Raw genomic sequence first — 14,802 nt, forward strand, 5'->3', positions numbered from 1 at the left:
GGAGAAGAGAGATTAATGTGATTGAAAGAACCAGAATTTTCATCAGGATATTTTCTACTGTTTTTATTTGTCGGCTTTAGGCCTATGTATTTACTTAGTTGATTATGGAAGTTATAGGCCTACTGCTGCATTGGCCTATATGCTGAGTTCTATGCTCTCATTTCTTTAGCCACAGTGATCACAGTGTATCAATGTGTCCATATGGTAGAGGCTAGTGCTCTAGCTATAGATTAATTTTAACTTTTAGATTTGTATAATTTTACTTCAGATTTATATGATTAACCACATGACAATGATTTTGAGAGTCGAAAACATTATTGAAATGAAACTGTTCCACGAAAATGTGCATATACAAATATTCAAAACTGGAACGCAGATTGGTAGAACTGGTAGGATAAATTGTAAGCTTCCTCAAACTTGAAACTCATAAGCTGCCTATGGTCTTTACTATAACACCTATTAATAAAAGGATGCAAGCGCGTGCACACATAGGTGGTCCCGTGAAAAAACGGGCCTGCCTATGTAAATCAAATGCCCCTCCAACTGTTCGTTCTTGTGCCAGGTCTGTTTATCGTGTTGCATTCTGTCTATTGTACTTTGTCTAAACGATTATTGATGTGCCTGTTTAAAGTGCGCATTTATGTATTCTCCTAATTTGCGCCTTTCATCTCCTTCTTGAACATAGGACTGACTGCTTGGAAAATATAAGTTCTCAAAGGAATTCTCAGTTGTGTGAGTTGTCTAGGTATGTTTACAGTAGTTTTGCCTACATCATTTGGTATATTGCTCTTTATTTACATTTCATCCTTTTTGTCTATTTTCGACTGCGTTCTTGGACTCAAACGTTACCTTTTTTTGGTAAATATATTCATCATATTAACTGCTCTTAGCCTATAGTAAAACCTTAATTCCATATTTATCGAACCAACTATAGTTATAAACACCCTCTGCATCAGCTATCTTTTTGTTAAATGTGATTTTTCTGTTTCTCTGTTCCTTGTTTCTCTCTTCTCTGTGCTGGAGTTCTTTTAAGAACTTGATGGTATAGCAATAGCCTAATACACTTGGCATTAACTTGAATCTTCGCTCTTCATTTTACCCACAAACAAAGTCTGGTAAAGCATATTGTTTTTTATTATTGCCAGTATAATTTAGCTAATAATCTTTACACTCATTTGGTATGGGTAATTCAAATCGTGTAGTGAAACATCATTTGCTGTTGGATCCTACCTCGAATAAAGGTATTTTGAATGTCTGTAGTAGAGCGGCTAGGCAGCATGCAACTTTGACATGCATCGTCCAAACTTCGGCTGAAGGGCGAATGCAAACTAATGCCGACGTCTCGGCGACATCTTGCCAATGTGCAAACGCTCTCCATTCTACGTATGTGTGCTGTCTGGGAAACATAGCCCAATTTGGTGGTGAGTGGGGTACATTTTAGCTTATAAACTATATATGAATTAATAATAAACAATTTAAATATACCTGTACATAAAGTGTTTGGCTATATGGCATGTTTCAATCCTTGAATTGGAATTCACTGAAGGGACTGAATTAAATGACCCCAAATCACACAGGTTTCGTGAGAGATGCAAAACCAGTAGGTGGCACTGGCAGCTGTGAACCAGCTAACAGTGAAAAATGCCTAGGGCTGTATAAGGGCACGATTTTACTGGGTTTATCCCAAATTAACTTTCTGAGCGATAAACACACGTTCACTTATTAAATGGCATTGTGATTGACATAATACATGCACAACCAAAGTCTTGTGATTGTCGTGGGACGGGAGTCGGTGTCCTTGACCATGCTGCCAAATTGTTATCCCATATCCCATTCAAAAAAACGAGGAACGAGGCACATTCTTAACCCAAGTAGTTGTTAGACAAAACATTCAGGTGTGGGCCTATGTTGGTGGACATACAAGCCAAACAAAACACAAACGAAAACAACTGAGCCATGCCTCATTATATAAATCAGTAAAATAGCGAGCCCAAGACACCATAACATCATGGTACAAGAACGCTTATCCCTGCCGTTACTCCCACTCAGAGTCGTCACTAGTTACCACATCCACAAAGTCATAAATCCCGCCCATTTCTACAATTTTAAACCTAACCGTAACCTTAACCACACTGTTAACCCTATGCCTATCCCTAACCTTAAATTAAGATCAAAAAGCTAAAAAATGAACTTTTACTACTTTGTGGCTGTGTTAACTAGTGGAAATCCTTTTTTTTTCAAGCGCAACTACTGCACTCTAACGGATTGATATAAACTCTGGCCAATCAGATTCTTACAACGAGCCTATTATTGCAAAGGGATAGGCTGACGCGTTTTGGTGTGCCAAGGTAGGTTGTATCCTTGTTTAAACTGTCCACGCATCGAATTGTCACGTGGGCATCTCTTTTAGCGCAACCTGGAATCGATAAGGATTGTAGCGTACTCATACAAACACCGAGTCTTGTTTTGGTAGATAGCTACTGGATTTATTAAAAAAGTGGAGAAGGAAGAAAAAACTTTGCACCCACTTCACATTCAGCAGCTACGTATCACATTGGACCCTAACATATTTTCAAAGGATAATCGAATGCATTGATACATTTTTTATTTTTGTGGGTTGCACTTTTGCAAGCAGGACTATCGACTGGACAAGCCTGCCTTGGTGGTTACCGAGCATGTGAAATGGGGTCAAATGCTGACGGTGCTTGTTTTGAACTCAGCATTTGGATCTCCGGACTGAAGTGAGTTTTCCCTTATTTTGGTAGGCAATGTTTTGTCATCATAATGAATGAACAAATTAAAGAGTATGTTATTTTATTTTCTTAGGGAGAAAATGTAGCATGCTGCTTAGAAATTCCACAGCAGCACCAACGGTTTGACAACCCAGTTATTGGTTTAGCGCTGTTAGTTGAGCAAATTCAGAGTTAAAAGCAACATGAACTCACTTGTTTTCAATGGCTATATTTGGATCGAAATTCACTAATTCTATTTTTTGCTTTTTTATTTATTTATGTAAGAATAGTTGTATTTTTAAATACAAGTAGTATTTAAAATTCCAAAATGGCTAGCCCAACTACAGAGCAGCAGGGTTGTTTTTCGGATGTAAGAAAGGTGGGTTATTTAAGGAAACCCAAAAGTATGCACAAGAGGTTTTTTGTCCTGCGGGCTGCTAGTGCTGGAGGACCCTCCCGGTTGGAGTACTACGAAAACGAGAAAAAATGGAGACACAAGTCTGGGGTGCCTAAAAGGTCAATCCCGCTGGAGAGCTGCTTCAACATAAATAAAAGAGCAGATTCCAAAAACAAATACCTGGTGGCTCTTTACACCAAGGACGAGTATTTCTCTATCGCAGCGGACAGCGAGCAGGAACAAGACAGGTGGCACCAAGCACTAGTGGACCTACACAACAAAGGTAAAGTTCACGATGCTGCTGTTGGTGGCAGTGGGATGGCAGAGGAGAATTATGGAGAAAACATGCCAGGACCTGCCTTTAAAGAAGTCTGGCAAGTTATTTTGAAACCAAAGGGCCTGGGACACACCAAAAACTTAATTGGGATTTACAGATTGTGCCTAACAAATAAAACCATCAGCTTCGTAAAATTGAACTCTGACGCAGCGGCGGTCGTGCTGCAATTAATGAATATAAGGAGATGCGGTCATTCAGAGAATTTCTTTTTCATTGAAGTGGGAAGATCCGCAGTCACAGGACCGGGGGAATTTTGGATGCAAGTGGACGACTCTGTCGTGGCTCAAAATATGCATGAAACCATCCTGGAGGCGATGAAAGCGATGAGCGAGGAATTTCGTCCCAGGAGCAAAAGCCATTCCTCGTCAAACTGCTCCAACCCAATCTCTGTGCCTTTGAGAAGGCATCACCACAACAACCTGCCCCCTAGCCAAGTGGGACTGGGAAGGAGGTCCCGGGCTGAGAGTGTGACGGCCATCTCGCCTGCTGGCCCGGGAAAGCACAGTCATTCATTCAGAGTGAGAGCCTCTAGTGATGGGGAGGGAACCATGTCCAGACCAGCCTCAGTAGATGGTAGCCCCTGTGTTGCCAGGACACAGTCTCACAGACACAGAGGTGCCTCCCGCCTCCACCCTCCCCTCAACCACAGCAGGTCTATCCCCATGCCCTCCTCGCGCTGCTCCCCCTCAGCAATCAGCCCAGTTAGCCTGTCCTCCAGCAGCACGAGCGGGCACGGCTCCACTTCAGACTGTCTCTACCCCCGCCGCTCCAGTGCCTCCATATCTGGCTCTCCTATTGATGGGGGATTCATTTCCTCTGATGAGTATGGATCCAGCCCCTGTGACTTCAGGAGCTCCTTCCGCAGTGTCACCCCTGAATCCTTGGGTCACACACCCCCCGCCAGGGAGGAAGAACTCAATAACTACATCTGCATGGCCAAGCCTGCAACTCTTCCTGGGGGCCACTGTGGCTGCAGCCCCCACCCCCACCGTACGCCATCCCACCTGGACGAGCTTGAGCTGGAGAAGTGCTTCAGGAAACGGACACACTCCTTGAGCACGTCTCCCCCGACAGTGTGCCACCAGAAGACCCCCTCTCAGTCCTCCACAGTATCGCTGGAGGAGTACACAGTGATGCAGCCTGCATACTTGTCATGCAGCCGAGCATCCAGCTACAGGCACTCTGCCTTCATGCCCACACACTCATACCCAGAGGAGGGCATAGACATCCCCTTAGAGGACAACAGGGTGAGCCAAAAAGATGATGGCTACATGCCCATGACCCCAGGTGTGGCACCTGCCACAGGTAAGAGTGCCGACTACATGCCCATGAGCCCCAAAAGTGTGTCGGCCCCACAGCAGATCAACTCCCGCCAGCACCCCAGAATGGACTCCAATGGGTACATGATGATGTCACCCAGCGGGAGCTGCTCACCAGACACCACAAACTATGGTCAAATCTGGACCAATGGGGTCAACCCTAAGCTGTCTGTCGAGAGCACGGAGGAGAAGTTGTCGTCGTGCGGGGATTACATGAACATGTCGCCGGCCAGCTGCTCCATGATCAGCACGCCGCCAGACTGCTACTTCAACCTGGTGGAGGAGCCGCCCAAGTCCATGTATGCCTACTTTTCCTTGCCTCGCTCCTTCAAACACAGCCACAGGAAGCTGGACCAGAACCCCCTGCGCCTCTCGCTCAGCTCTGGACGCCTGGCCTTCGGGGACTCCTCTTCCTCCTCCACGAGCAGCGACAGTCTGGGGGGACAGGGCCACAGTGGTCAGCCCGTGGTCAAGCCCAAAAGAGCTGATGTGGACAGCAGGCTGGCCAGGCCCACGAGCCTCTCTCTGGAGGGCAACAAAGCCAGCACCCTGCCTCGCGCCCGTGAGTGCCCCTTCCCCGCAGAGCCCAAGAGCCCTGGGGAGTATGTCAACATAGTGTTCAACGACAAGGCCTTCTCAGCTAGTTTGGCCACTCTCTTCTCCCCCGTGTTCCCAGGGAGTGGCCCAGAGAGGCCAGCAGAGATTTCCTCTGACTACATGAACATGCACCTGGGTGCTCAGGGCAGGGACATTCCCTGCTGGGCAGCCAAACCCCCAGCCTCCTGCACAGATGGCTATGCTATAGTGGCCCCTGCGGCTCCCTCCTCTGTGATCCACTGTGAGAACCTCTGTAGACGGGACTACAGCAGCACACAGACTGACTACTCCAACACAGAGATGATTCTGAATGCTCCAGTGTCAGCCATTGATGTCACCCCCTTCTCCGTGTCCCCTCCCAGCCAGGACCTGTCTGTGCTGGGCGCAGGTCCCAGTGCCGTGCATTTGGGACTAATGGGCCCTCTCTCTGGGCTGAGTGCTTTCACTAGGGTTAACTCCAGCTCCATCTGGAACCAGGGAGCTAAAGTGATCCGCGCCGACCAGCAGGGTCGGCGCCGGCACAGCTCCGAGACCTTCTCCTCCACGGGAGCCCCGGTCAGCGCCGCCTCATCCTCCGTTGGGGAAGTGAAACGTCACAGCTCCGCCTCTTTCGAGAATGTGTGGCTGAAACCGGGAGAATCCCCATTATCTGCCAACGGGAGGAGAGAGAGCCCGCCAGGGCCCAGCTCTAACGGTCAAAACCAGAACCGGCTGAACTACATCGACCTGGACCTGGCTCGGGACCAGAACCTCCCAGAGTGGAGTTCCCTCCAGGCCAGAGCCAGGGACATGCAAGGTGGCAGTGCCCCAGAGGACCTGCGCGCCTATGCCAGCATTCGTTTTCAGAAAGCCGACGAGTCAAGGATGAACCCCGCTCACAGAGAAGGTAAGACTGCCCGCTCCCTGTAGCATCTTTTCCTAATGATTTTGTTTTTGTTAGTGTGTGTGTCGCAGCTGGTGTGTGTGCGTTGCATGTCTGTGTGTGGAGTCTGAGATTGTGTGTATGTGTGTTAGCCCTCTGAAATGTTGAGCCTAATTGTGCATGAAAACACTTGTGGTATTCATGTTTCGTCATTGTGCATACCACCATTCAGATTACTGTATGGAGTGAAACATGAAGTCCCCAGTTTAGAATCATGCACATTGAAAGCAGAGAACATACTGTACTCAGTCAGTCCCAGACCTGAGTGATTCCCCTTAAGCAGGCCCACTCACGAGGTTTCTCAGGAGCCAGTTTCTGTTGCAATGTAAACATGACTAGATGAGCTTGACTTTCTACTGAGCTACTCTACTGAGGTCCAATCAGTTTAGCACAATGATGAAACATTGTGCTAAGCTAAACTAAGTATTCATGTATTAGTATTTTTAAAAGTATTTTTGGATAAGTAGCCTACAGTCTAAATTATCCTTCCTCTTTCCATAAAGCACAAACTCTTTCCACTGTTTTTTTTTTGTTAAAGCTATAGGCTACATTTTGAAGGTGATGGTTTAAATGTTTACCTAATGCCATTAAAGAGTAGCTAAGTTTTGATGTTCCATTAAGTAACATGCAGTCGGAGCAATTGGCTGGATCCAAGATCTTAATGTTAGACCACTCCACACTCAGTCTCACTCCAACCTAATTCTCTCAGGGCGACACAAATGAAATAGGAGATGGATGAGAGGCCTCTTTGTTCCCTCTGACTGGAGTGTATTCTCAGGGCACCAGTAAATATGTATATTTTTCAAGAAAAAAGCTCTTCATTCACAGATCGTCCAACTATAAATGTATTTTGTGAAATACATTAGCTTTTTCTCTGGGGGTGGGGGCCTACCTTGTATGCCGACATGGGTTGTTGTTGGCCATTTCCATTTAAAAGAACCCATGAGCACCAACGTGAAGTTCATAGGAGCACATCAAATTTGTTGTCAAATGAAAGATGAGTCTATATTTTTTAGAAATTCAGGCATATATATATATATATATATATATATATATATATATATATATATATATATATATATATATATATATAATTTTTTTTTCATCCATTTTTCATCCTTAAATTAGAAATAAGCAAAGGCTTTGATTTCTGGTCAAACAGATGGAAAAGGGGTCTTAGAAAACATCTTCCAGAAAAATACTTAAAAGGTATTAGAAATACATCAACACAGGCCTCCCGAGTGGCGGAGCGGTCTTTAATGTATTTAACCTTTATTTAACTAGGCAAGTTAGTTAAGAACAAATTATTGTTTACAATGACGGCCTACCCCGGCCAAACCCGGACGACGCTGGGCCAATTAATCAGCGTAATCAACCACTGAGCACCGACCGACACCGGACGTCCATGGACATTAAAAAATAGCTGAAATTTAGACGTCCATATTTCAGAAGTTTGGACAGCACATTACAGAACAGTATGTACAAGTGGGTAACCTGTATAAGTGTGACATGGAAATGTGTTTTTTGCATATCCCTCTCCACCTGAGACACCCTCTGAGAGTGGGGTCACAGCCAGGGGATCAGCCATTATTGACAGCGACCCTGGAGCAATTGGGGTTAATTGCCTTGCTCAAGGGCAGAACAACAGATCTTTACCTTTTCGTCTCTGGGATTCGATTCAGCAACATTTCAGTTACTGGCCCAACTATCCTAACCACCCAACTACCTGCCGCCCAGTACTGTGCTGTGCTGTGCTCTACTGTGTCCAAACTTGTGAAACATAGACATCTATGATTGGTTCAGATTTGGTCCGTCCGTCCGTACCAACCAAATTTGGTCTTGTTTGGGGGGACCTCATTAGAATAATAGCAAATGTGTAGAATAATACCCAAATATGCAAACGAGGATATTGCATTTTTCTACCTTTGTGTACATGTTCAGGAAACATCACAATGAATACATGACATATCCATAATTATGCATTTCTGTATAGTACAGATCAGGGACCCATGATGTCATTCAGTTACTGTCATTCTGTTATCAGCTGTTAATCCACTTGATTTACTGTAGTTCAATTAAAATAGTTTTTTTTTAACTCAAGGTGTCACATCATAGGTGACACCCCATTATTTCTGCAGACATCTTTGAATCTTAATTTAGAGTACATATTTACACGTTTTTTTTTACCATCATTCTGTTATGTAAACTTTACAAGTATACTGAACAAAAATATAAACGCAACATGCAACAATTTTTTTGCTAAGCTACAGTTCATATAAGGAAATCCGTCAATTGAATTAAATTCATTAGGCACTAATCTATGGATTTCACATGACTGGGAATACAGATATGCATCTGTTGGTCACATATACCTTCATCAGAAAAGCAGTCAGTATCTGGTGTGACCACTATTATCCTCAGGCAATGCGACACATCTCCTTCGCATGACCTGTGGAATGTTGTCCCACTCCTCTTCAATGGCTGTGCTAAGTTGCTTGATATTGGCTGGAACTGAAACACCCTGTCGTACACGTCGGTCCAGAGCATCCCAAACATGCTCAATGGGTGACATGTCTGGTGAGTATGCAGGCCATGGAAGAACTGGGACATTTTCAGCTTCCAGGAATTGTGTACAGATCCTTGCGACATGGGGCTGTGCATTATCATGCTGAAACATGAGGTGATAGCGGCGGATGAATGGCACAACAATGGGCCTCACGATCGATAAAATGCAATTCTGTTTGTTGTCCGTAGCTTATGCCTGTTCATACCATAACCCCACCACCACCATGGGGCACTAGTTCACAACATTGACATCAGCAAACCGCTCGCCCACACGACGCCATACAGCCTGCGTTTTTATGTTTTATTTTTATATTTTTTGGGGGGGGGTCATTTAACAGACGCTCTTATCCAGAGCGACTTACAGTTACAACAACCCTGGCGTTGCAAACGCCATGCTCTACCAACTGAGGCCGGTTGGACCTACAGCCAAATTCTCTAAAATGACGTTGGAAGCAGCTTATGGTAGAGAAATTAACATTAAATTATCTGGCAACAGCTCTGGTGGACATTCCTGTAGTCAGCATGCCAATTGCACGCTCCCTCAAAACTTGAGACATCTGTGGCATTGTGTTGTGTGACAAAATTGCACATGGTAGAGTGGCCTTTTATTATCCCCAGCACAAGGTGCACCTGTGTAATGATTATGCTTTTTAATCAGCTTCTTGATATGCCACACCTATTAGGTGGATGTATTATCTTGGCAAAGGAGAGATTCTCACTAACAGAGATGTAAACAAATGTGTGCACAGAATTTGAGAGAAATTAGTTTTTTGTGCCTATGGAACATTTCTGGTATCTTTTATTTCGGCTCATGAAACATGGAACCAACACTTTATATGTTGCGTTTATATTTGTGTTCAGTGTAAATGTGTTTTTGTAAAATGTTCTGTGGAAATTGTTGAAATTGTCCCTGTGCAATCAATGGTTTTAGTTTAGCATACATTTTTTGGTGAAACATTTGAGTCTCAGGGTCATTCTTTTACCATGGAATTGCCCTGTTGTTTTTTTAGTGTGTGTGCCAGTGTGTACAGTGCATTCGGAAAGTATGCAGACCCCTTGACTTTTTCCACATTTTGTTACGTTACAGCCGTATTCTAAAATTGATAAAACTGTTTGTTTTTCTCGTCAATATACACACAATACCCCATAACGACAAAGCAAAAACTTAAATATCACATTTTACATAAGTATTCAGACCTTTTACTCAGTACTTTGTTGAAGCACCTTTGGCAGCGATTACAGCCCCGAGTCTTCTTGGGTATGACGCTACCAGCTTGGCACACCTGTATTTGGGGAGTTTTTCCCATTCTTCTCTGCAGATCCTCTCAAGCTCTGTCAGGTTGGATGGGGAGCATCGCTGCACAGCTATTTTCAGGTCTTTCCAGAGATGTTCGATCGGGTTCAAGTCCGGGTTCTGGCTGGGCCACACAAGGACATTCAGAGACTTGTCCCAAAGCCACTCCTGGGTTGTCTTGGCTGTGTGCTTAGGGTCGTTGTCCTGTTGGAAGGTGAACATTCGCCCCAGTCTGAGGTCCTGAGTGCTCTGGAGCAGGTTTTCATCAAGGATCTCTCTGTACTTTGCTCCATTCATCTTTCCCTCGATCCTGACTAGTCCCATAGATCCCATAGAAAATCTGTGGAGGGAGCTGAAGGTTCAAGTTGCCAAACGTCAGCCTCGAAACCTTAATGACTTGGGGAAGATCTGCAAAGAGGAGTGGAACAAAATCCCTCCTGAGATGTGTGCAAACCTGGGGGCCAACTACAAGAAATGTCTGACCTCTGATTGCCAACAAGGGTTTTGCCTTGTTTTGCAGAGGGGTCAAATACTTATTTCCCTCATTAATATGCAAATCAATTTATAACATTTTTGACATGCGTTTTTCTGGATTTTTTTGTTGTTATTCTGTCTCTCACTGTTCAAATAAACCTACCATTAAAATTATAGACTGATCATTTCTTTGTCAGTGGGCAAACGTACAAAATCAGCAGGGAATCAAAAACGTTTTTCCCTCACTGTAGCAAAGGGTCTGAATACTTATGTAAATAATAGGGGTGTAACGATCCATCTACTACATCGATGTATCGATTTATATTCCTATGATCCAACTACATCGATCTGTGCTCGGCGAGTTGGCCTTTTGGACAACATATATCGATCTAACATCGTTTTAAAATGTAATAAATCTATTGTATCGATACTAGGAAATAACCCATTGGATTTAAGCACGTCAGACTTTATATGGATGTTTTTTCTTAGCACTTTTAATGATAAAGGCTTTAAACATTACTCGATTCAGTCTGCCTATCCGTGACGTCATCGCGCCAACAGCAGCGCAAAGGCGCAAAGACAACAAAATATAGCATGGCGGACGACAGAGGAGAAGCCGACGAGCGAGAAATTATCAAGCCACCATTGCGGTCCTTACAAGAAACAGGAATCTAGGAAACTTCACCTGCACTATCCAGGTATTTATTTCAGTCACACTGGTTGAATTTTTGGCTAAAAGGTTACTGAATCGATTTCAAGTCACTGAATCGTTTCGGATCGTATCGTTCTAAATGAACCAATATCGTCCTTCAATCGTATCGACAACCACGAATCGTGATACAAATCGAATCGTTGTTAAAACGAATCGTTACACCCCTAGTAAATAAGGTATGAAAAAATGCATGCACTCACTAACTGTAAGTCGCTCTGGATAAGAGCATCTGCTAAATGACTAAAATGTAAAAAATGTATTGATTTATTGTTTTTTAAATAAATGTGCAGCAATTTCTAAAAACCTGTTTTCGCTTTGTCATTATGCGGTATTGTGTGTAGAATGATGAGGGGGAATTAAAAATATTCTATCCATTTTAGAATAAGGCTATAACGTAACAAAATTTGGAAAGAGTCAAGGTGTCTGAATAATTTCCGAATGCACTGTGTGTGTGTGTGTGTGTCAGTTGTGCAGAGAAGATGGAATGAGAGGAGAAAATGTTTTTTTCTAGACCGCGGAGGAACATTTATATTGAAATGCTGTGAAATACCAGCCGTTCACAGTGCTGGATAAAGAGAGAGACCATTATGCAGGGGTTGCTTGGTGTCGTTGAGTGTGCATGTGTACCTAGCTGGCGCCGACGAAGACGGCGGCCTCGCGACTACCTCTTAGGAAACTTTGCAGTATTTTGTTTTTTTATGTATTTTTTACATTATAAGCTCAAAGTGTTTTGCATCATTACATACCGCCGGGAAAAACTATTGATATCATAGCGGCGGTTACTCACCAGCATTACGACCAGGAATATGACTTTCCTGTAGCAGATCCTTTGTTTGACCCAAAACATTGCCGGCGGAGGAGAGGCACTCCGAGCGGCCTGCTGGTCCGACTTAGGAGGTGCGCACACCACCCACCACTTCGAGTATTCTACACGCTAATCTTCAATCTTTGGTTAACAAAGTCGACGAACTACGGGCAAGGATTTCTTTCCAGAGAGACATCAAGGCCTGTAACATACTCTGTTTCACGGAAACATGGCTCTCTTGGGATATTCTGTCGAAATCGGTCCAGCCAGATTGGTTCTCAGTTCATCGCGCAGACAGGAATAAATATCTCTCCGGGAAGCAGAAGGGCGGAGGTGTGTGTTTCATGATTAACCACTCATGGGGTAATTGTAGTAACATAGAGGAACTCGAGTCCTTCTGTTCACCCGACCTAGAATATCTCACAATCAAATGCCGACCGTATTATCTCCCAAGAGAATTTTCGGTTATAGTCACGGCCGTGTTTGTCCCCCCTCAAGCCGATACCACGACGCCCCTCAAATAACTTCACTGGACCTTATGCAAACTGGAAACCACATATCCTGAGGCTGCATTTATTGTAGCCGGGGATTTTAACAAAGCAAATTTGAGGACTAGGCTGACGAAGTTCTATCAACATATCGACTGTTGTACTCGCGCTGCTAAAATCCTCGACCATTGCTATTCAAACTTCCGGGATGGTTATAAGGCCCTCCCCCGCCCTCCTTTCGGCAAAACTGACCACGACTCCATTTTGCTTCTCCCTTCCTATAGTCAGAAACTCAAACAGGAAGTACCCGTGCTAAGGACTATTCAACGCTGGTCTGACCAATCGGAATCCACGCTTCAAGATTGTTTTGATCACACGGACTGGGATATGTTCCGGGTAGCTTCCGAAAATAATTTAGACATATACACTGAAACGGTGACTGAGTTTATCAGGAAGTGTATAGGTGATGATGTGCCCACTATGACTATTAAAACCTACCCTAACCAGAAACTGTGGATAGACGGCAGAATTCGCGCAAATCTGAAAGCGCGAACCACCGCATTCAACCATGGCAAGGTGACTGGGAATATGGCAGAATACAAACAGTGTAGCTATTCACTTCCGCAAAGCAATTAAACTGGCAAAACATCAGTATAGAGACAAAGTGGAGTCGCAATTCAACGGCTCAGACACGAGACCTATGTGGCAGGGTCTACAGACCATCGCGGACTACAAAAAGAAAACCAGCCACGTCACCGACACCGAAGTCTCGCTTCCAGACAAATGACTATCGCCCTGTAGCACTCACCTCTGTCATCATGAAGTGCTTTGTAAGACTAGTCAAGGATCATATCACCTCTACCTTACCTGTCACCCTAGACTCACTTCAATTTGCTTACCGCCCCAATAGATCCACAGACGATGCAATTGCAAACACACTGCACACTGCCCTATCCCATCTGGACAAGAGGAATACCTACGTAAGAATGCTGTTCATTGACTATAGCTCAGCATTCAACACCATAGTACCCTCCAAGCTCATCATTAAGCTCGAGGCCCTGGGTCTGAACCTCGCCCTGTGCAACTGGGTCTTCCTGATGGGCCGCCCCCAGGTGGTGAAGGTAGGAAACAACATCTCCACTTCGCTGATCCTCAACACTGGGGCCCCAGAAGGGTGCGTGCTCAGCCCCCTCCTGTACTCCCTGTTTACCCATGACTGTGTGGCCAAGCACGCCTCCAACTCAATCATCAAGTTTGCAGACGACACAACACTAGTAGGCTTGATTAGCAACAATGACGAGATCGCCTACAGGGAGGAGGTGAGGGCTCTGGGAGTGTGGTGCCAGGAAAATAACCTCTCACTCAACATCAACAAAACAAAGGAGATGATCGTGGACTTCAGGAAACAGCAGAGGGTGCACCCCCCTATCCACATCGACGGGACCGCAGTGGAGAAGGTGAAAGTTCCTTGGTGTACGCATCACTGACAAACTGAAATGGTCCACCCACGTAAACAGTGTGGTGAAGAAGGTGCAACAGAGCCTCTTCAACCTCAGGAGGCTGAAGAAATTTGGCTTATCACCTAAAACCCTCACAAACTTTTACAGATGCACAATTGAGAGCATCCTGTCGGGCTGTATCACCGCCTGGTACGGCAACTGCACCGTTCACAACCGCAGGGCTCTCCAGAGGGTGGTGAGGTCTGCCGAATGCATTACCGGGGGCAAACTACCCGCCCTCCAAGACACATACAGCACCCGATGTCACAGGAATGCCAAAAAGATCATCAAGGACATCAACCACCCGAGCCACTGCCTGTTCACCCCGCTATCATCCAGAAGGCGAGGTCAGTACAGGTGCATCAAAGCTGGGACCGAGAGAATGAAAAACAGCTTCTATCTCAAGGCCATCAGACTGTTAAATAGCCATCATTAGAACATAAGAGGCTGCTGCTGCCTATTGAAATCACTGGCCACTTTTAGAAATGGAACACTAGTCACTTTAATTATGTTGACATATCTTGCACTACTCATCTCCTAGTCCCCTGTAGCTCAGTTGGTAGAGCATGGCACTTGCAACGCCAGGGTTGTGGGGTCGTTTCCCAAGGGGGGCCAGTATGAAAATGTATGCACTCACTAACTGTAAGTCACTCTGGATAAG

The 14,802-nt window shown here is 44.8% G+C and overlaps 1 protein-coding gene across 1 annotated transcript in view; it reads left to right on the plus strand.

The window, feature by feature from the left end:
- The first annotated feature begins 2,510 nt into the window (after positions 1-2,510).
- The window catches only part of irs1 (insulin receptor substrate 1), a 45,996-nt gene continuing 33,704 nt past the window's right edge, over positions 2,511-14,802 (plus strand). The window contains exon 1 of the mRNA XM_084148012.1: positions 2,511-6,268. Coding sequence (XP_084004138.1) covers positions 3,061-6,268 — 3,208 coding nt within the window. The 5' untranslated portion in view covers positions 2,511-3,060. The remainder of the gene's footprint in view (positions 6,269-14,802) is intronic.

The sequence above is a fragment of the Coregonus lavaretus genome, assembly GCF_964263955.1.
Source record: "Coregonus lavaretus genome assembly, chromosome: 30".
Lineage (NCBI taxonomy): Eukaryota > Metazoa > Chordata > Actinopteri > Salmoniformes > Salmonidae > Coregonus > Coregonus lavaretus.